Raw genomic sequence first — 22740 nt, 5'->3', positions numbered from 1 at the left:
TGATATGATATGATGAAAACCAATGCCTTTATCTGAACTTTCCCAGTCACCGATTGAGCCTTGCCCTGGACACAAAAGGATGCTCAATGGAGAATCTCCATTGAAAGTGTTTAGTCCAGGATTACGCTTAATCTGTGTCCAAGAAACAAACTGGCCCGCAACCAAATCTCATTTAGGTCCCCAAAAAACATAGGGCTGGCCCTGATTATTGATCTGACTTAGACCTTTAGCACCCATAAAAAGACAAACAAACAAGAAAGTGGTTTGTCTGTACAGCAGCAAAGAACGCTCTAACAGACCACTGCTACACAAGCAGGAACCCAACCTAATCAACAACACACATTTGAGACGATGCTGAGAGTTGTGGGACATCTGTTGTGTAAGACAATTATTTTGTTACTACATGCATTTAATAACTTAAGAAACAAATCAAATGTTTAATGTAATGAATGACCTGATCTGTTTCTAGGTCTCCTTATATGCTGTCGGGGAGCTGATGGCTTGACAGAGACACTGGTGGAACTTGGACAGAATACAACCATAAACTGTTCTCTTAACATAGAAAGTGCATACTGGTACATTCAGCACCAACCACAGCCTCCACTGGCCATACTCCACTCTTTCACTAGTAGGAGTCCTGCTGCTTTTTATTACAATAAGAATTATAGACAGAAATATTCATTAGAAACAGGACATAGATTGTTAATACAGAATGTAACAGTAGATGATTGTGGCGTGTTCTACTGTGCAAAAAAAGAAGAGGGTAGATTGATATTCAGCAATGGTACCAGACTCATGACCGCTGGTAAGTGCACATTTTATTCAATGATGAATTCCTTTCAATATAACATAAATCTTTATTGAAATGCATCCAATTTTGAGTATGTATGCTGTCCCAACGCTGCATGTGTGATGCACTGTAGGCCAACTTAATGTACTTTAATTGTAAAGTGGCATTGTGTGGATATCACTACATGCACATTTAATATAGTGATTTTTCAATGTGCATTATTGCACAGATGTTTATGCTGACTATCCCAATCAGACAAACCAGACATCCAGCTATCCAAACCAGACCTCCAGCTATCCAAACCAGACCTCCAGCTATCCAAACCAGACCTCCAGCTATCCAAACCAGACTTCCAGCTATCCAAACCAGACATCCAGCTATCCAAACCAGACATCCAGCTATCCAAACCAGACTTCCAGCTACAGGTCATCATGGGAGAACTGTCTTCTGTTCATTTACAGTGTTCTGAATGTTATTATGATGGTTATGATCCTGGGTGAGTGAATGGAAATACGAGATTTGAAATATTTTAACATTTTTTGTCATTTACAGAGAATTTACATATTGATTTTGTTTATCAACTTTTCCCATTTTGTTGGTTTATATTTCAGTGCTAATCTTGACCTTGCCATGTCAGAACAGGAACTCTCCTTCAAAACTAACATCAAGACGCCAAATAGACCAGAGGTAAGTTACTTTTTGTAAAGATCCTAAACAGTTGCATCAGTCTCAGCTAATTTGGACCAATAATTTAGCTTAAAGCTGCAATATATACTTTTATGGCTATCCAACAAAATGCACATAGAAATGTGAGTTATAGATCTGTCATTCTCATTAAAAGCATGTCTCAGAAGTGGTAGATCTGTTCTGTGTGTGCTATTTCTATGCATCCCATTAAGTTTTGTGTCTTTTACTTTCAGTTTTGTACAGCAGCTTCAAACAGCTGAAAATACAATTTTTTTGGTTATGGAAAATATATTTCACAGCGGTTTAGATGGTACAATGTTTATCAACACTATGCTTGTTTGTTTTGTCACAGAAACTGAAATTAGGTGAACTATTAGAATTTTAGCAACCATAGTGCAACTTCAACAGTATAACGTGCTGAGAAGCATACCGATATATCATAACACTGATTGCATGCAAGTTTAAAATAACAAAAGAAATAGTCACTGCATTGTTTATTACATTTACTCCTGAAGTCAGTGACACAGCACCAGGATTAAATCCTGAACTTGTATCAATAATTCGTTTTGCAGTATAATACATGATCCATAAGGGCAAGCTAAGAACATGCTTAGTGTAAAATGATGGTAGTCGTGTGACATTGTTACAGTGATGACTAAGAGTCTACTGAATATGCGTCACTCCTTTTCACTGCTAGTCAGTAATTATATTGTTTGTTAACATTCCCCTACTTTGCCATGAGTTGTACTTTATTAAAATGCGATGACGTAGTGTGTCCAAGTATACATGAAGGGTCAATCCATTTACATTTACATTTAAGTCATTTAGCAGACGCTCTTATCCAGAGCGACTTACAAATTGGTGAATTCACCTTCTGACATCCAATGGAACAGCCACTTTACAATAGTGCATCTAAATCATTTAAGGGGGGGGGTGAGGAGGATTACTTTATCCTATCCTAGGTATTCCTTGAAGAGGTGGGGTTTCAGGTGTCTCCGGAAGGTGGTGATTGACTCCGCTGTCCTGGCGTCGTGAGGGAGTTTGTTCCACCATTGGGGGGCCAGAGCAGCGAACAGTTTTGACTGGGCTGAGCGGGAACTGTACTTCCTCAGTGGTAGGGAGGCGAGCAGGCCAGAGGTGGATGAACGCAGTGCCCTTGTTTGGGTGTAGGGCCTGATCAGAGCCTGGAGGTACTGCGGTGCCGTTCCCCTCACAGCTCCGTAGGCAAGCACCATGGTCTTGTAGCGGATGCGAGCTTCAACTGGAAGCCAGTGGAGAGAGCGGAGGAGCGGGGTGACGTGAGAGAACTTGGGAAGGTTGAACACCAGACGGGCTGCGGCGTTCTGGATGAGTTGTAGGGGTTTAATGGCACAGGCAGGGAGCCCAGCCAACAGCGAGTTGCAGTAATCCAGACGGGAGATGACAAGTGCCTGGATTAGGACCTGCGCCGCTTCCTGTGTGAGGCAGGGTCGTACTCTGCGGATGTTGTAGAGCATGAACCTACAGGAACGGGCCACCGCCTTGATGTTAGTTGAGAACGACAGGGTGTTGTCCAGGATCACGCCAAGGTTCTTAGCGCTCTGGGAGGAGGACACAATGGAGTTGTCAACTGTGATGGCGAGTTCATGGAACGGGCAGTCCTTCCCGGGAGGAAGAGCAGCTCCGTCTTGCCGAGGTTCAGCTTGAGGTGGTGATCCGTCATCCACACTGATATGTCTGCCAGACATGCAGAGATGCGATTCGCCACCTGGTCATCAGAAGGGGGAAAGGAGAAGATTAATTGTGTGTCGTCTGCATAGCAATGATAGGAGAGACCATGTGAGGTTATGACAGAGCCAAGTGACTTGGTGTATAGCGAGAATAGGAGAGGGCCTAGAACAGAGCCCTGGGGGACACCAGTGGTGAGAGCGCGTGGCGAGGAGACAGATTCTCGCCACGCCACCTGGTAGGAGCGACCTGTCAGGTAGGACGCAATCCAAGCGTGGGCCGCGCCGGAGATGCCCAACTCGGAGAGGGTGGAGAGGAGGATCTGATGGTTCACAGTATCGAAGGCAGGCGATAGGTCTAGAAGGATGAGAGCAGAGGAGAGAGAGTTAGCTTTAGCAGTGCGGAGCGCCTCCGTGATACAGAGAAGAGCAGTCTCAGTTGAATGACTAGTCTTGAAACCTGACTGATTTGGATCAAGAAGGTCATTCTGAGAGAGATAGCGGGAGAGCTGGCCAAGGACGGCACGTTCAAGAGTTTTGGAGAGAAAAGAAAGAAGGGATACTGGTCTGTAGTTGTTGACATCGGAGGGATCGAATGTAGGTTTTTTCAGAAGGGGTGCAACTCTCGCTCTCTTGAAGACGGAAGGGACGTAGCCAGCGGTCAGGGATGAGTTGATTAGTGAGGTGAGGTAAGGGAGAAGGTCTCCGGAAATGGTCTGGAGAAGAGAGGAGGGGATAGGGTCAAGCGGGCAGGTTGTTGGGCGGCCGGCCGTCACAAGAAGCGAGATTTCATCTGGAGAGAGAGGGGAGAAAGAGGTCAGAGCACAGGGTAGGGCAGTGTGAGCAGAACCAGCGGTGTCGTTTGACTTAGCAAACGAGGATCGGATGTCGTCGACCTTCTTTTCAAAATGGTTGACGAAGTCATCTGCAGAGAGGGAGGAGGGGGAGGGGGAGGAGGATTCAGGAGGGAGGAGAAGGTGGCAAAGAGATTCCTAGGGTTAGAGGCAGATGCTTGGAATTTAGAGTGGAAGAAAGTGGCTTTAGCAGCAGAGACAGAGGAGGAAAATGTAGAGAGGAGGGAGTGAAAGGATGCCAGGTCCGCAGGGAGGCGAGTTTTCCTCCATTTCCGCTCGGCTGCCCGGAGCACTGTTCTGTGAGCTCGCAATGAGTCGTCGAGCCACAGAGCGGGAGGGGAGGACCGAGCCGGCCTGGAGGATAGGGGAGATAGAGAGTCAAAGGATGCAGAAAGGGAAGAGAGGAGGGTTGAGGAGGCAGAATCAGGAGATAGGTTGGAGAAGGTATGAGCAGAGGGAAGAGATGATAGGATGGAAGAGGAGAGAGTAGCGGGGGAGAGAGAGTGAAGGTTGGGACGGCGCGATACCACCCAAGTAGGGGCAGTGTGGGAAGTGTTGGATGAGAGCGAGAGGGAAAAGGATACAAGGTAGTGGTCGGAGACTTGGAGGGGAGTTGCAATGAGGTTAGTGGAAGAACAGCATCTAGTAAAGATGAGGTCGAGCGTATTGCCTGCCTTGTGAGTAGGGGGGGAAGGTGAGAGGGTGAGGTCAAAAGAGGAGAGGAGTGGAAAGAAGGAGGCAGAGAGGAATGAGTCAAAGGTAGACGTGGGGAGGTTAAAGTCGCCCAGGACTGTGAGAGGTGAGCCGTCCTCAGGAAAGGAGCTTATCAAGGCATCAAGCTCATTGATGAACTCTCCGAGGGAACCTGGAGGGCGATAAATGATAAGGATGTTAAGCTTGAAAGGGCTGGTAACTGTGACAGCATGGAATTCAAAGGAGGCGATAGACAGATGGGTAAGGGGAGAAAGAGAGAATGACCACTTGGGAGAGATGAGGATCCCGGTGCCACCACCCCGCTGACCAGAAGCTCTCGGGGTGTGCGAGAACACGTGGGCGGACGAAGAGAGAGCAGTAGGAGTAGCAGTGTTATCTGTGGTGATCCATGTTTCCGTCAGTGCCAAGAAGTCGAGGGACTGGAGGGAGGCATAGGCTGAGATGAACTCTGCCTTGTTGGCCGCAGATCGGCAGTTCCAGAGGCTACCGGAGACCTGGAACTCCACGTGGGTCGTGCGCGCTGGGACCACCAGATTAGGGTGGCCGCGGCCACGCGGTGTGGAGCGTTTGTATGGTCTGTGCAGAGAGGAGAGAACAGGGATAGATAGACACATAGTTGACAGGCTACAGAAGAGACTACGCTAATGCAAAGGAGATTGGAATGACAAGTGGACTACACGTCTCGAATGTTCAGAAAGTTAAGCTTACGTAGCAAGAATCTTATTGACTAAAATGATTGAAATGATACAGTACTGCTGGAGTAGGCTAGCTGGCAGTGGCTGCGTTGTTGACTTTGTAGGCTAGCTGGCAGTGGCTGCGTTGTTGACACTACACTAATCAAGTCGTTCCGTTGAGTGTAATAGTTTCTACAGTGCTGCTATTCGGGGGCTAGCTGGCTTGCTAGCAGTGTTGATTACGTTACGTTACGTTAAAAGAACGACAATAGCTGGCTAGCTAACCTAGAAAATCGCTCTAGACTACACAATTGTCTTAGATACAAAGACGGCTATGTAGCTAGCTAGCTACGATCAAACAAATCAAACCGTTGTACTGTAATGAAGTGAAATGAAAATGTGATACTACCTGTGGAGCGAAGCGGAATGTTGACCGGGTAGTTGAAGTTCAATTCGGTAGACGTTGGCTAGCTGTTGGCTAGCTAGCTAGCAGTATCTCCTACGTTAAGGACGACAAATAGCTGGCTAGCTAACCTCGGTAAATTAAGATAATCACTCTAAGTCTACACACTCTAAACTACACAATTATCTTGGATACGAAGACAGCAAAGACAACTATGTAGCTAGCTAACACTACACTAATCGAGTCGTTCAAGTTGAGTGTAATAGTTTCTACAGTGCTAGTAGACGGTGGACGTTAGCTAGCTGCTGGGCAGATAGCAGTGTAGACTATGTTAGGACGACGAAATACGATAATTACGCAATTATCTTTGATACAAAGACGGCTATGTAGCTAGCTAAGAAGAAATTGCTAAGATTAGACAAATCAAACCGTTGTACTATAATGAAATGTAATGAAAATGTAATGAAAAGTTATACTACCTGCGGACTGAAGTGTAGATGCGACCGCTCGCTCCAACCCGGAACCGGAATCCAGTTGTATTGTAACTGTCTTCTATTCAGACATCCCTCAAAACCAACCGTTTAGGAGTGCTGCAAAAAAGCAAACTTTATTCAGGGCTTTGAGGTGAGTCTGTGGTTTGAGGTGAGTCTGTGATTTGAGGTGAGTCTGTGGTTTGAGGTGAGTCTGTGGTTTGAGGTGAGTCTGTGGTTTGAGGTGAGTCTGTGGTTTGAGGTGAGTCTGTGGTTAAAGTCTCTGCAACGTCTCTTTAACATTTCAAGAACTGCATCAATATTATACAGGTCATATAATCTGTGCAAATTTGCACTTGTCTTTTTGCCATTATGCGTCATCATCGCTCTGGATAAGAGCGTCTGCTAAATGACTTAAATGTAAATGTAAATGTTACAGTGGCACACTACTACACAATTTGACCGGGTGTGTTTTAACTGGTTGAACAGCACCATCTACTAAAAATAGTAAGCACTGCAGGTGTTCCCACACTGCATCCTGGCTACCCAACAAATTAACAAATAGTCCTGGTGATCGGTGCCAATTTTTTTGGTGAATTGTTCACGTTTTCATAAAAGCATAAAACTTGGTAAGTCTACACTTGTACAGTTTGGGGTCCTGAACATTTTCAGATGTGGAGCCATCACACAAAATTCTCCTGGTGGTCATGGCCGCCATTTTTCTATTCCGCCATAGCTAGACAATGTATTTTCTTTCATATCAGGGCTCGACATTATTAACACTTGTCCACTTGGACAAGAAGAATATAGAATTAAATCACGCAAAAATCACAAACAACTCGGCTACTCAGATCAGAATGACATCAGTTCCCTCTGCATGCAACATGTATCACTGTCCTCCCAATATCTGCACAATTTATCAGAGTACAAGAGACAATTTATGCTTGATGTGAAAATTGAGCTCCATACTGCATTGCTGTGTGCATCCGAAGCGTTGTAACAATGCGGAGGGCTCCATATAGCGCTGCATTGACATGATTGGTTCACTGTAAGTGGGGGCGGGAGGTCCTGAAAAACAAAAACTCACTTCCTTGACAACTTCCTTCACAACAGATCTTTAAAAAATAATAATAATAACAGTAACATGCAAACCAAACATAACATCCTGAGGGATTCCACAAAGAAATGAGAAAAAAAGTTATACAAATCTTATCCACATTATATCAAATACAGACATATAGCAAATACATTTTTTTTTACATTTTGTTTTGTATATGTTTTAAAGACTAAATAGATTTCCAAATCAGATTTTAAAAAATAAGAAAAGGGGGCTTTTTGAATTTTGATTTGTGTAACAAAAATGTTCCTAATAAAATAAAGAGATTTATGACATACTCACGTTCAATTCTTGAATCTGTGTTTTAAAATATGTCAAACTTAGAAATTGCAATGGTTGTATGCAATTTGAGGCCAAGATATAGTTTTACATCAGTCCAGAACAATTCACTATATAAACAATTTCAGAATAAGTGTTCAATAGATTCAGTTTCTAGTTCACAAAAACTGCATTCACTGGTAACATCAGGAATATATTTAGAAATCAAGCTATTACACGGATAGAATCTATAGATAATCTTAAAGGAGATCTTTACTTTATTGGTCACCATAAATGTGTGTGGAGTGAGCCAAGCACTACGCCAGTTTACATCAAATGATGAAGCCCAACAAAATATCACAGAGGGAATAGACTTCCTGTAGAAAATATCCCTTAATAAACGATTGTTGAATTTCATATCTAGTAGACCAATGCCATTCACCTGAATATCGCTTACAATCAGAGATATTTCAAAATATCCATTATTCTGAAGTAAAGTTTTTATCCCACTAGGTATAACTTTGATAACAGTGTCATATTCCTTGCTTGAAACCTCAAAGTTGTATCTTTCCATAAATTCTCTCAGTGTAAATAGATTCACACTAATATTAACTAACTGGCTGACTAGGACAATATTTTTCAAGAACCATTTATGGTTAAATAACATCTTGTTTCTATGTAATATTGACCCATTGTTCCATATAAAACATCTATGAGGTGAGAAGTTGTGTTTATACAACAAAGCCCAGCACATTAAAGCCTGCTTGTGAGTCGCCGTCCGTTTCACAGGAAGTTTAACCACAATATATGGACATTGTAGTAAAAAATGAAGCCCTCCAACTTCTGAAAAACAAAATGAGGTATAATATTCCAGAAACTATGAGGATGTTTTATGTACCTTTTAACCCAGTTGACCTTTGATATCTGATTGAAGAGAGTGAAGTCTAAGACATTTAGACCACCATCACAAACCCTGTTGGTGATAACATCTCTTTTTATCTTATGTGGCTTGTTTTTCCATATGAAGTTGTACAAAAGCCTATCTAAGGTACAGCATGTGGATTTGGGAATGTCAATAGATGAAAAAAGATAGGATGCACGAGATAGCCCCTCAACTTTGGATAAAAGTACCCTTCCTTGAAGACTTAAATCCCTCCCTAACCATGAGGATCATTATTTTTGACAGATTCAGTTATAGAGTTCAAATTAAGATCACCAAATATCTTAAGGTTGTGAATGATCTTTACAGAGAGGTAGGTTACACTCACTTTTTCAGAGATGTTACAATCTGCTGGATTGACAGCTCCTTTCAAAACAAACATCTCACATTTGGAAAGATTTAATGTCAAGATTTTGGAGAACTGCTTCACGATATCCAATGCTAATCTAGCTTGAGACACATTTTTCAAAAAAAGTGAAGTGTCAGCCGCCAGTTGGGATATCTTGATCTCTCTGGCCTGGAATGTAATGCCTTCAAATGGACTTTCATGAACTAATGAGCATAAGATTTTAGATACTAACAAAAATAAAAAAGGTGAAATTGGACAACTTTGTCATATTCCTTTGTAAATGTTAAACCTTGAGGATGTTCGATGACAGAGTTTGATACAGCTATTGCCACCATTATACAGAGTTCTAATAGCATCAACAACTAAAAACGACCAAATTTCTAATGCTTAAGACAATCAAAGATAAAATTGTGACTTACTATATCAAATGCTTTCTGAAAATACAAAAATAGGATAACAGGGAAGTCATCCAATAGATCACAATACTCAACCAAGTCTAACACCAGCCTCAGATTATTAGATATATGGCACCCTTTCATAAACCCTGATTGACATTCATCAATCAGATCATTCAAGCAAGACTTTAACCTTTTTGCAAAGATTAAGGCTATAATGTTGTAGTCGTTATTTAGGAGTGTGATTGGACGCCAATTTTCAATATTTAAGAGATCCTTGTGTGGTTTAGATATAAGAGTAATAACACCTTGCTTCAGAGAGGTAGGTAGTTCTCCATCCTTTTTTGTAAAATTCAGAGTTTAATCCATCACAACCTGGAGATTTGTTATTTTTTAACTGAGCAACCCCGTACTGGATGTCCATAATGGATCATTCTTGACAACATGACCGATTAATTTCTTCACTAACCGAATTAACATTCTCTATAGAATCAAGGAGATCCTTAGAGTCACTCAAATTGTTATCTAATGAGTAAAGATTCTCATAAAACTGAGTGGTAAAGTCTGATAACAACTCTCTATCCTCAGTGGTAGCGCCATTACTCTTACATTCCCGAAGTGTGTTGAGTTCCCCTCTACTCTCTTCCAAATTAAAATAGTAGCTACTGTTCTTTTTGCCTTTTTCAAGCCATTCTTTTCTGGATCTTATAAGGCTCCTCTAGCCTTTTCCTCATACAATGTATCTAGTTGATTCTGTAAATCATTCAATTTAGCTTCCGCATTAAGATCAAGATGCTCAATCTGTGATATTGGCAATTGTCTTAGAGAGTTCAGCTACCTCACATCTCCTTCTTAAAGCAAGCTGTTTTCCAGAAGTAATAGAGGCTGAGCGGATTTTACATTTCAGCTGTTCCCAATATTTCCCATATTCTGCATTAGATGTAGCTAAACTTCAGTAAACAGAAATTAGATTCTTAATCACATTTGTTAAATCATCATGCAATAACAATGAGTTATTTCATTTCCAATAACAACCAGAGTATTTCTTATCATCATTACTGCACATTCTTACAGTCAACCATATGACTTTATGATCCGTCAGGACTGCAGGCAGTATTTTTACCTCTACAGTGTTGGGCTCAAGACTAGAGGTTATCACCCACAAATCAATTCTTGATTGTAAAGAACGATCTCTATTACTCCATGTGTATTATTTCTCTCCAGGGTTTTTAACTCTCCATATGTCAATTAAGTCCAGGCTTTGGCAGAAATTCACCAACTTGTTCACACCAATGTTAGGCCTATGGGACAATCTATCAGTCTCATTAGAATAAACCATATTAAAATCTACAACTAAAATCTGACTGAATGGATATTTTCTCAGAAGACTTAAGAATTTCCTCAATTTCCTCTAGAAGTAAGTTATTTGGAGGACTAGAACAGTATCCATATTAGTGGTCGACCGATTATTGGAGGACCAAAAAAGCCGATACCGATTAATCTGACATTTTTTGGGGTTGTTTGTAATAATGACAATTACAACAATGCTGAATGAACACTTATTTGAACTTAATATAACACATCAATAAAATCAATTTAGCCTCAAGTAAATAATGAAACATGTTCAATTTGGTTTAAATAATGCAAAAACAATGTGTTGGAGAAGAAAGTAAAAATGCAATATGTGCTATGTAAGAAAGCTAACGTTGCAATTGTGCAAACCCCCGAGCTGACAAGGTACAAATCTGTCGTTCTGCCCCTGAACAAGGCAGTTAACAAACCGTTCCTAGGCCGTCATTGAAAATAAGAATTTGTTCTTAACTGACTTGCCAAGTTAAATAAAGGTATATATATATTTTTTTTTTAAATTAAAATCGGCAAATCGGCGCCCAAAAATACCAATTTCCGATTGTTATGAAAATTTGAAATCGTCCCTAATTAATCGTCCATTCCAAATAATCTGTCAACCTCTAATCCATATACATTAAACAACACAAATAATTTGTCCATGTGGTTGATTACCTCTACTAGCCAATGTCCATAGGTGTCCATTGGAGTAAACAAAAATTTCCCTTTGAAATTGTGTGCTAAAATTTTAACACCAGCTGAATGATTAGTCCCGTGGCCCCCAAAAAATGACACTGCCCCAATAATTATAGTCCTCTTTGCATGAATGTGTTTCTTGAACAAATACAAGATCTGCGTTGCAGTCCTTACAAAAAAATAAAAAATCCTATGCAATCTCAACTCTACCCTTTCTATAAAAAGTTGCTTCATATATGTATTAACAGAAGTCTTAAGTCTTAACTTGTAAATAATAACACCATAATTCAAAACTAGAACGCTCAGTTTGCATTGGGGAAGGAGCTACCTTGTAAACCTACCGACAGAACAAATCACCCACGGTCGTATTTCATTTCCGTTGGCTAAAAAGGCTCCGATTCCTATGTAGTATCCACCTGTAGTAGTATCCACTCTTTCCTTGATTTCGGACCTGTTGTGCAAGAGGCCACAATTTTGCCTTTGCTGCCTTGTCTGCTGCAGTCAGGTCCTCACCGAATCGAAATTATCTCTCTTGCGCGTTCCTTTGCTTTCTTCCAAACTGCATCTCTTGCTGTGCGAAAAGCAAACTGGATGATGATCGAGCGGCTGACGATGGTATCTTGTTTCTTCCGAATACGATGAGCGACATCCACAGACATATCCATATATCCATCGGGGAAGTCCGGTGCCACACGGTTACAGATGTATCTTACTAAGCGCTTCACATTCTCATCCTGCTCCTCGGGGACACCATAAAGCCGTAGCCCCCACCTTCTCCGGTATCGCTCTGCTTCGGATAAGCGCTCTTGCAGGTCTGCGATGGTCTTCTCCTGTACAGTGCATTTCTCAGAAGTAGCAGTGTTTGCAAGTTTAAGCTCTTCGATACTCCTGTATGCATGATTCAGAGAGATCTCGAGGTCAACTGTTTGTGTTTTCGCGTATAATTTTCTCCAGACCATCGGCTCTTTCGTTTATCTTTGCAGAGATAGCATCGATTATGTTGACCTGTATGTAGTTCGCGCAAAGACAATTCTTTGTGTCTTTATGGTTGCAGGACTATTGACTGCATTTTCAGAATCAACCATTTCTTCTCCCGAGGAGTCAGGGGCGGTTTTTCTCCAATGTATGAGTGCTCAGCTAGCAACTGCCTACTCCCCCTTTGCTCTTTCGCACTTTTTTTCTTCCATTTTTCAAAGTTTCAGATCAAATTAGCGGTCAACTAAGCGTTGTTCTCTATTGTGTTTACTATCAGCCACGTTCCGTTACATTTAAGTAAGTTTGAGAGGGATACATGTTAAGGTTACTCGGAGCAAGCTAAAATCTCGTCTGCACTCGCCGCCATCTTCCAACCTACCCTTCACAACAGAGCTGTTGAGCAGAAGTGCAAGAAGTATGAATGCCCTGACCTCTGCATAGGATGTATTACCGTAAATGCTGCACGGCCAATGCAGACATCAGGTTGACAATGCAGCGCCTTTAATTATTGTAAACGCAACAAACAAACAAAAGTTCCTGGATTATCCTTTAAGGGGTTCTTCAAATTGAAACTGTGGGGGAACCCCTATAACTTCTTCGAATAACCCCTTTTAATGGATCTTCCAACATTTTGAATACACTTTTGGGTTTAATTTTTTAACAATACACATAATTACACAATATTTTAGTTATCAGTGTTTATAATGGTTTTAGTGGCAAAGCAGAATTAGAAGATCAAAATATGAAGTTAACTCCCAGCAGAGCCCAAAGTGTAATGGTGCGGCAGGTAGCCTAGTGGTTAGAGCGCTGGGCCAGTACCGAAGACGTGGATGTCGATCATGGCAGCCCCGCACCTCTCTGATTCAGAGGGTGGGATAAATGCGGAAGACACATTTCAATTGAATGGATTCATTTTTTTAATAGTAATTAAAAAAATAAATTAACAGTAACATGCAACACATAACAGCCAGAGGGCTTCCACAAAGAACAACTGATTAGGTATAGGTATTCCTTGCGTATTGATGTTCTCTGTCTCCGTAGCCAGAATGATTTTGCAGTGCATGGTGATCGAACAGGTTTCCTTTTCAACCATTATCAAAAACCACAGTCTAACATACCAATACCACTTGACATAACTTTGTAGGCCTCCTCTTCTGTATACCTACAGACACAAAAGTGAGGAGATCGTCGGCCTCCTCTTCTGTATACCTACAGACACAAAAGTGAGGAGATCGTCGGCCTCCTCTTCTGTATACCTACAGACACAAAAGTGAGGAGATCGTCGGCCTCCTCTTCTGTATACCTACAGACACAAAAGTGAGGAGATCGTCGGCCTCCTCTTCTGTATACCTACAGACACAAAAGTGAGGAGATCGTTGTAGGCCTCCTCTTCTGTATACCTACAGACACAAAAGTGAGGAGATTGTTGTAGGCCTCCTCTTCTGTATACCTACAGACACAAAAGTGAGGAGATCGTTGTAGGCCTCCTCTTCTGTATACCTACAGACACAAAAGTGAGGAGATCGTTGTAGGCCTCCTCTTCTGTATACCTACAGACACAAAAGTGAGGAGATTGTTGTCGGCCTCCTCTTCTGTATACCTACAGACACAAAAGTGAGGAGATCGTTGTCGGCCTCCTCTTCTGTATACCTACAGACACAAAAGTGAGGAGTTCTGTTAAGTGCCTGCACCTGCTGTCCTTTTAAAATCCAAACGTTTCAGTTGGGCAGTTAGGTTCCTGCAAGAACCCCCACCTATTTAGGAGGTTCCTCGATTAACCTCACCTACTACATTTCTTCAATTAACTTTGAGGATCTTAGAGAAGAACCCTTATTGAAACCCTCATTTTAAGAGTGTAGGCCTGCATTGACAGGCACAAGCGGGCTTTCAATCATGCAGTCGTGATATGCGTTTTTTTTATCAAAGCGAGCCTAGTCGTGTGCACATTTGTTGATTTTCACTGCTAGTTAGTGAGTTGTTTGCCCAGTTATAGCCCATTTGGGTCTTCAATCAAAATCCTGGAAAATTCCTGCTGTGTGCCAGTAGGGCGTAGCCAGAGGAGAGAGAGCGAAAGAGAGACATTTGTGCAGCAGGTAAAATAATGATATACAACCGACTAACTAGCCAATTCAAAACATATTGTGTAGTTTACCTGGTTTTCTCGCTAGTTAACAATGCATGTATGAATGTCATTGTCATGTCCTAAAATAATTTTCCACTGGCTCTCGCAAATGACTGGAACGCAGTTGATACTGGTGCACGGTTGATGTTGATGAAACCACTGCTGCATACTCAGGTTATAAAAACATCTCTCAAGCGCTAAAAAATTGGTTAATATTCTCTATTCAATACTGGACATGTAATTCTGACAAAGTTTTTAAAATATTCTTAGAATAGCCTAATTGACAAGTAACTCCTATGCTGTCAAGAACTCCCCTGAACACTGAATATTTTAACCTTACAAATAGATTAACATCTTATCTGGTTATCTTGCCCAGCTTCAAGAGAGGTTATCCAAAGCTGTGGATAGTTTGAATGTATTTTCCTCTGTATCTGGTTTGACTTTAAATGTTTTTTTTTAAAGTGTGATTTATTTGCATTAAAGGCTATATGTAATGATTTTGTTTATTGCCGTTATTCCCATACAAATTTTAATACATACCTGAGAATTAAGATATGTAAAAACCAAACAAAGGGCGCATTGAATTTTAATCCCACCACTGATAATGTTAAAGAAGAGGTTTGTTGCTTGGTTGTTAAGGGAGTTGTCTTTAAACGCTCGTGTATTGCTGTCAAAAAAATGGAAGGATTATCGAGACTACTATATACTGCAATGGCATTGGATGTTCCCAAAGCAACGATTAAACAAGTAAACTGGCTGGTTTAAATGGCTGGTTTAAATGTGCTTGGTTTTGGTACATCCTATTATCTTTAAGACTAGAAGGATCAAGAATTACATCCAATTTAAGGATAGGATTTGAAATATATTCCAAATCTTGTTTTTACAAAATGTAACAGAGCTAAATATAATACCCCTTAAATTAAATGGTGAAATAGTACGCCAATGTTGTTGATGCAATAGCTCCATGCCTTATAAGACGTATACGGGGAAAATACATTCTTCAGAGGAATGTGGAATTCAGTTTCAGCGTCCTATTAGATGGTTTATGCGTTAAGGATAAAAAGTGCACTAATAATTATATTCGGAATATGAGTACCGAGCGTTCTTTTCCTCCTGCAAAAGTATACTGGAATTATATAATTGGAGTGCGGTATGGAATTTAAGGAGAACATATTGTGTCAATAACGAAGTCCGTGAAGTGTCTTTAAAAAAATATTAATTTAATATATCCAGTAAACTAGGTACTGACCATTTCAATTTGATATCGATGAAGTGTGTTTTGTCAAATTGAGAATGAAACTACAAGTGGTGTTCTTTGAATGTATTTGCAGTAAGATCTTTTGAATGGATGTACATTTATTTATTAGATCAACTGGTGCTCGGGTTCGTCTTGATGGTAAAGGTGTTTTACTTTTGTTTCATGATTTATATCAGATTAAAGAATATACAAGGAATCTGCATGTGTCACATGTATTGACGCTGGAGATACGAAGCAGGTAGGGAAGAGCGGGAGCAGACGTGACAGCATGGTAAATATTATTTACAGTACATACATGCAAGTGGGCAAAAAACCCAACATTCTTTTTTTTTAATGATGAACTCGAATTTTATTTTTAAGTGGTGCATGCTTTTCAACCGTTCGCTGCCTGCACCCACACGCCCGACTAGCATCACCACCCTGGATGGTTCCGACCTAGAATATGTGGACATCTATAAGTACCTAGGTGTCTGGCTAGACTGTAAACTCTCCTTCCAGACTCATATCAAACATCTCCAATCTAAAATCAAATCTAGAATCGGCTTTCTATTCCACAACAAAGCCTCCTTCACTCACGCCGCCAAACTTACCCTAGTAAAACTGACTATCCTACCGATCCTCGACTTCAGGATGTCATCTACAAAATAGCTTCCAACACTCTACTCAGCAAACTGGATGCAGTTTATCACAGTGCCATCCGTTTTGTTACTAAAGCAACTTATACCACCCACCACTGCGATCTGTAGGCTCTAGTCGGCTGGCCCTCGCTACATATTCGTCGCCAGACCCACTGGCTCCAGGTCATCTACAAGTCCATGCTAGGTAAAGCGGCGCCTTATCTCACTGGTCACGATGGCAACACCCACCCATAGCACGAGCTCCAGCAGGTGTATCTCACTGATCATCCCTAAAGCCAACACCTCATTTGACCGCCTTTCGTTCCAGTTCTCTGCTGCAAAAATCGCTGAAGTTGAAGACTTTTATCTCCCTCACCAACTTCAAACATCTGCTATCTGAGCAGCTAACCGCTGCAGCTGTACATAGTCTATTGGTAAATAGCCCACCCAATTTTACCTACCTCATCCCCATACTGTTTTTATTTATTTACTTTTCTGCTCTTTTGCACACCAATATCTCTACCTGTACATGACCATCTGATCATTTATCACTCCAGTGTTAATCTGTAAAATTGTAATTATTCGCCTTCCTCCTCATGCCTTTTGCACACAATGTATATAGACTTTTTTTCTACTGTGTTATTGACTTGTTAATTGTTTACTCCATGTGTAACTCTGTGTTGTCTGTTCACACTGCTATGCTTTATCTTGGCCAGGTTGCAGTTGCAAATGAGAACTTGTTCTCAACTAGCCTACCTGGTTAAATGAAGGTGAAAATAAAAAATAGTCTGAAACTGTAAAGCAAAACGAACCCTAATTGCCTGTGAAACCTTGTACATTTTTGTTTACGCATGTATACCCCATAATCCATAGTTTCGGTGTTATTTGGTAGATTTTTTTGTAAGATGTTTGTATATTGTGTTAGAATTGTTGTTAAAATAATTAAAAAAAATATTTTTTATTATTAGCCATTTATTATTAGCCATTTATTAGCCATTTGATCCCTGGTTCATTGAGTGAGATAATTATTTTATAAAGACAATGTTTTTGCTGCTTTTAATTATGTTGCAGGGATGCAAACAATCCTCCTGGTGATTCCAGGAGAGCTACTGGATATGCAGGATTTTGCTCCAGCACTGCTCGAACACAACACATTGTAAAACATCAGCTGCTCAACAGGACCTTGATAAGCTGGTGTGTTCCAGCAGGGTTGGATCAAAAGCCTACACACCCAGAAGCTCTCCAGATGGAGGTTGACAGACCACATGTGTTTTTACACAGTAGCCCATCAGTGTAGTATTTTACTTTGTGGGGTTAAGTGCCTTGCTCAAGGCCACAACAGCAGGAGATACTGTATAATACATGGGATCAGGGACCAGCAGCCTTCCATTGTCAATACCTGTGAAAATAATGAATGCTATTTTGTGAAGTGGTTCCACGCATCATACAACACCGTTTTCAGTCACCTTTTTGGCCCATGGCTTTACAGACCTTTTTGGCCCATGGCTTTACAGATCTTTTTGGCCCATGGCTTTACAGACCTTTTTGGCCCATGGCTTTACAGATCTTTTTGGCCCATGGCTTTACAGACCTTTTTGGCCCATGGCTTTACAGAACTTTTTGGCCCATGGCTTTACAGACCTTTTTGGCCCATGGCTTTACAGACCTTTTTGGCCCATGGCTTTACAGACCTTTTTGGCCCATGGCTTTACAGACCTTTTTGGCCCATGGCTTTACAGACCTTTTTGGCCCATGGCTTTACAGTCCTTTTTGGCCCATGGCTTTACAGACCTTTTTGGCCCATGGCTTTTACAGACCTTTTTGGCCCATGGCTTTACAGACCTTTTTGGCCCATGGCTTTACAGACCTTTTTGGCCCATGGCTTTACAGACCTTTTTGGCCCATGGCTTTACAGATCTTTTTAGCCCATGGCTTTACAGACCTTTTTGGCCCATGGCTTTACAGACCTTTTTGGCCCATGGCTTTACAGACCTTTTTGGCCCATGGCTTTACAGACCTTTTTGGCCCATGGCTTTACAGACCTTTTTGGCCCATGGCTTTACAGACCTTTTTGGCCCATGGCTTTACAGACCTTTTTGGCCCATGGCTTTACAGATCTTTTTTGTGTGTGTGTGTGTGGGGGGGGGGACAAGTGACTTGCTCCTCCATATATTTACATATTCTTAAGTCCATTCCTTTACTTAGATTTGTGTGTATTGTGTATATGTTGGGAAATTGTTAGATATTACTGCACTGTCGGGGGCTATAAACACACGCATTTGCTACATCCGCAATAACATCTGCTATACACGTATATGTGACCGATACAATTTGATTTGATATGATTTGAGCCTTCAAACAAGTAAAAAATGGTTACTATCAAGCCCTAATAACACAAAGGGTGATTGATGTCTACCTTCGGTCACTTCGGTGTTTCTAAAATTACTAGATGAAAGCTTTGAAAAACGTGGAGGGGAAATATATTTGTGTTTTGTAATTAATCATTGGACAGTAACGAAAATGTGTGTTATTAATGATTAAATCCATAATTTAATTAAAAAAAACATGCTGTGTTGCCCCTCCCATTTCTGTCTAAGGAACAAATGTAACCGTTCTTATGTATGTAAGAAGTGTTTTGTAAAGACGGTCCGTAGGCCTGTATTAGTGGTGCGCGGGTCAGTTGTTTGTTCACACGCAATTTAATAACCCATCTGCAACCGCCCGACTATATGTGATAAAGTGAAAATATGAGGTCCTCACCCAACCCAAACCCGCTAATATAGAAAATGCGTGTATGCTACAGTCAGAGACCGCAGAACGATTTTTTGACAGGTGTTGCAGGATTTGGTTTATTGTTGCCTGATTCTATATATGTTTCTGCTTATCATTTCCGACATTTTGGTAGGCTATTTGTAAGTCAACTTGTCTGTAATTAGATACTTTCAGCTTCTCTTCTGTCATTCTTCACTCCTGTTCTCCAGTCAAAATGTAGCCTATGGGTGTAGGCCTATAATTTTACTGCAAGAAATGCTTCATTCTGCAGTAGGAGTTAATAATACAGCTATGTGTGAGGTTATAGACCTACAGTAAATGTCAAGATATCAGTTTCATTTAACCCATCTGAACAGTAGGCTACAGTTCCCTTGATGTGCCATAGGCTTATTTGAAATCCCAGTGTTGTGACTGTGGAATTTGTATAGCACCTCACAATCATCACGCATAACATAGCCATGTCCATTTCACAGCTTTTCTTTTATTGAATTAAACATTGCCCTTTTTGCCTTCTTGGATCAACAACTGTTTGTGTCCTTTGCAAAAGCATTAAGCATGTATGTTATTTGGCATGCTTGGCACACATATAGTTATCTTAGCCTTGGACTTCACACTAATGCCAGGTAGCCTTAAAACCTCATCGAGTATATTCAAAGTAACATAATAAAAACATCCCTATCAGAATCCCTAAATTTAAGCTACAGATAAAATAAATGCGTGGGCTGCGTCGCAATCGACCACTCCGCCTATGTCGCCCTTCCGCAGCTGTGGTGGAAAATGGCAGAGCTATAAGCTGTTTGTCAGACCATGAGACATTCCGAAAATCGGTCTTCTGTAGCATCCAAACGGTTTGGTCTACAAACTAATATGATCACTGTATAGAAAGGGGAGACTCTCATGAACACCATGGAGTTCTTGGTTTTGTCATGGGACTGGTCTAAAGGTAACCCATACACATGAATGGAAGTATGGAGGTAGTTTTGTTCCAACAGAAATAAGGGGTTAAATATATGTAAAAAATATATAGCGAGATATATTTCCTGAGCTTTCTTATATCTCTTAGATATAGGACAGTGTCACGCCCTGATCATAGAGAGCTGTTTATTCTCTATGTTGGTTGGGGCGTGATAGTGACTAGGGTGGGTCATCTAGGTGATTAGTGATTTATGTTGGCCTGGTATGGTTCCTAATCAGAGACAGCTGTTTATCGTTGTCTCTGATTGGGGATCATATTTAGGCAGTCATTTCCCCATTATGCTTTGTGGGATCTTGACTATGGTTAGTTGCCTGTTAGCACTATTATTTAGCTTCACGTTTGGTTTGGTATTTTGTTGTTTTTGTTCGGTGTACATTTAATAAAGGAAAATGTACACCTACCACGCTGCACCTTGTCCACTCATTCAAACAATCGTGACAGACAGACACTTCAAAAATGTATTCCTTATGCTTTATTTTTTGACTGTCTTTTTTTTGTAGCCCTTTATCAATGCGTTTCTATGGGCTATATAGCAGTAAAGGCCAGATGGAATATATTTATACCTAAAGGGGTCCTACAATTCAAAATCAAATAGCTAAATGATCCATGGTATGACCTTCTTAAAACAATTCCATATGTCAGACTTTTAAATATTAAATAATGAAAAAAAAACTGAAATGTAGCCTATAGATAGAACAATATTTGTGATTTTTTTTAAAGGTATTTTTTATTTTTTACTAAACCCTCCCATCACCCACCCGTGTTTCATCCAGACAATATTTAATGACCTTAAACCCACCTGTAATGGCTGTTTGAAGAAGAGGAGTGTCTGATGCAGGCAGACACAAAACAGAAAATAACTACCCACAAAACACAGTTGGGAAAAGGCTACCTAAGTATGGTTCTCAATCAGAGATAACGATAGACAGCTGCCTCTGATTGAGAATCACACCCAGCCAAACACACAGAAATAGAAAACATAGAATGCCCACCCCAACTCATGCCCTGACCAAACCAAAATAGAGACATAAAAAGGATCTCTAAGGTCAGGGCGTGACAACACCCTTCCTAAGGATATAAATGCAGCGACTGCAGGCTATGAGTCTACCTACGCATCGCTAAACTGGACTGCAAGCGGACTGCTGTACGTCTGTTACCTGCATTACCTTCAGTTACCACAGTTACAAGTAATACCATGCAGACCGCATCTTTTGGCTAGTTTATATCTTAGAAACAAAGAGTAGGTCTGTATTGTTTTTGTTGCTTTACAAAGTAATTTTAATGCACAGTAAATGAACAGTTTCTTGGGTTAGGATTGGTTGCTCAGCCTCCTTTTCATGTTCAGCCAGGCAACTGTGTTTATAACCCTGCTAGTCTCGTTCCCAACCATAACATGCTCTATCACTACTCCACAGGTGCTGGTTGCCGGTTTGTGTGATCCTGTTGATTGGACCCCAAGGTATTCATTTCAAATAGTCATTTAGTATTGTATTGTCAGATGGATTAATTGGAGGCACATTTTTATGTCTCTGTTTTTATGTCTCTGTTTTTATGTCTCTGTTCCGAAGTCTCTTCGCAGGTCAAAGTTGAAGGCTTCAAGGGAGATAATGTTATCTTGCCTTGCACATACATTGAGAAGAAGGAGCATAAAAATGTCAACATTTTCTGGCAAACCGCAGATGATGCGACTGTCTACAGTATTGTTGATGGAAAAGCAGATTTGGCCAAGCAATGCTCTCAGTTCATCAACAGAACCAGTATGTTCTCTGATGAGTGGACAAATGGCAACTTCTCTCTCCTACTGATTGATCTCAATAGCACAGATAGTGGGAGTTATTCATGTTTCATACTAACAGAGGACATTCATCGTCAAGTGGAACTTTCTGTTCAAGGTTTGTTTACAACCAAGTGTAACAGCCTCTTTTATCTATACAGTATTGGAATTTCCCTTAACAGTTTTAAGAAGTTGATGATAGAGTATGATAACACTATACAAATGTCCCTCTTTATTATACAGAGAAACCAACTCCTGAGCCTAAACCAACAAATAGCAGCGTGAGCCTCAGAGGACAGAACCTCAGCCCCTTCCTGTTTCTCCTCCTCAGTCAAATGCTCTACCTTCTTTGACTCACAGCATAGAAATTGATCATTGTGCCATTTTATGTGGCTTTGTTTTGCAGCTTCTCTGTGTTCCACTGTCTGAAATATCTTTTCTCGCTCTATGTATGAAACTGAAAATATAGGCTACCACTTGCTAGAACTCTTTATAGATGTGATGAGTAAATGCATAACGCTTTTTTAAATATGGGTAATCTGTGAAATCAATATAGGAAATACATTTGAAATAGGGTTGAAATAAGATTGTAGTGTGTCACTCCTATCAATAAAGCTTCAATTACAAGGCTATTAAAGTTATATACAGCCAATTGACTGTCATTTTGGTGAGAACTTGAGATTGAGCATATTTTTGTGGTTTCAATTAGCTTTTTCATTTACTAAGACATTTTCTTTAACTTAAAGTAAACGTTCACTTCCTCAATACTCTTGAATAATGTCTGTTGCTATTTCTTTTTGCAAACTATAGTTTGATCATGTGGTTGCGCACTCGGTTCAGTCTCAA

General features: G+C 40.7%; 1 protein-coding gene across 1 annotated transcript; it reads left to right on the top strand.

Annotated features, from left to right (window-relative positions):
* The first annotated feature begins 259 nt into the window (after positions 1-259).
* LOC135543293 (uncharacterized) lies at positions 260-22531 on the top strand. Its single transcript, XM_064970450.1, has 7 exons — positions 260-379; positions 470-805; positions 1020-1286; positions 1402-1477; positions 21536-21579; positions 21689-22012; positions 22138-22531. The coding sequence occupies exons 1-7, from the start codon at positions 352-354 to the stop codon at positions 22245-22247; spliced, it is 1185 nt and encodes a 394-aa protein (XP_064826522.1). The 5' UTR covers positions 260-351; the 3' UTR covers positions 22248-22531.
* The last annotated feature ends 209 nt before the right edge of the window (positions 22532-22740 follow it).

The sequence above is a fragment of the Oncorhynchus masou genome, chromosome 7, assembly GCF_036934945.1.
Source record: "Oncorhynchus masou masou isolate Uvic2021 chromosome 7, UVic_Omas_1.1, whole genome shotgun sequence".
NCBI lineage: Eukaryota > Metazoa > Chordata > Actinopteri > Salmoniformes > Salmonidae > Oncorhynchus > Oncorhynchus masou.
The sequence above is the reverse complement of the archived record's forward strand: the minus strand, read 5'-3'. Positions and strand labels throughout refer to the sequence as shown.

Excerpts from the sequence above, each read along its gene's own strand:
- LOC135543293 (XM_064970450.1), top strand. The coding sequence starts at position 352 with ATGCTGAGAGTTGTGGGACATCTGTTGT. Across the intron at positions 380-469 it reads AGTTGTGGGACATCTGTTGT|GTCTCCTTATATGCTGTCGG; the intron begins GTAAGACAATTA and ends ATCTGTTTCTAG. Across the intron at positions 21,580-21,688 it reads CCTGTTGATTGGACCCCAAG|TCTCTTCGCAGGTCAAAGTT; the intron begins GTATTCATTTCA and ends TCTGTTCCGAAG.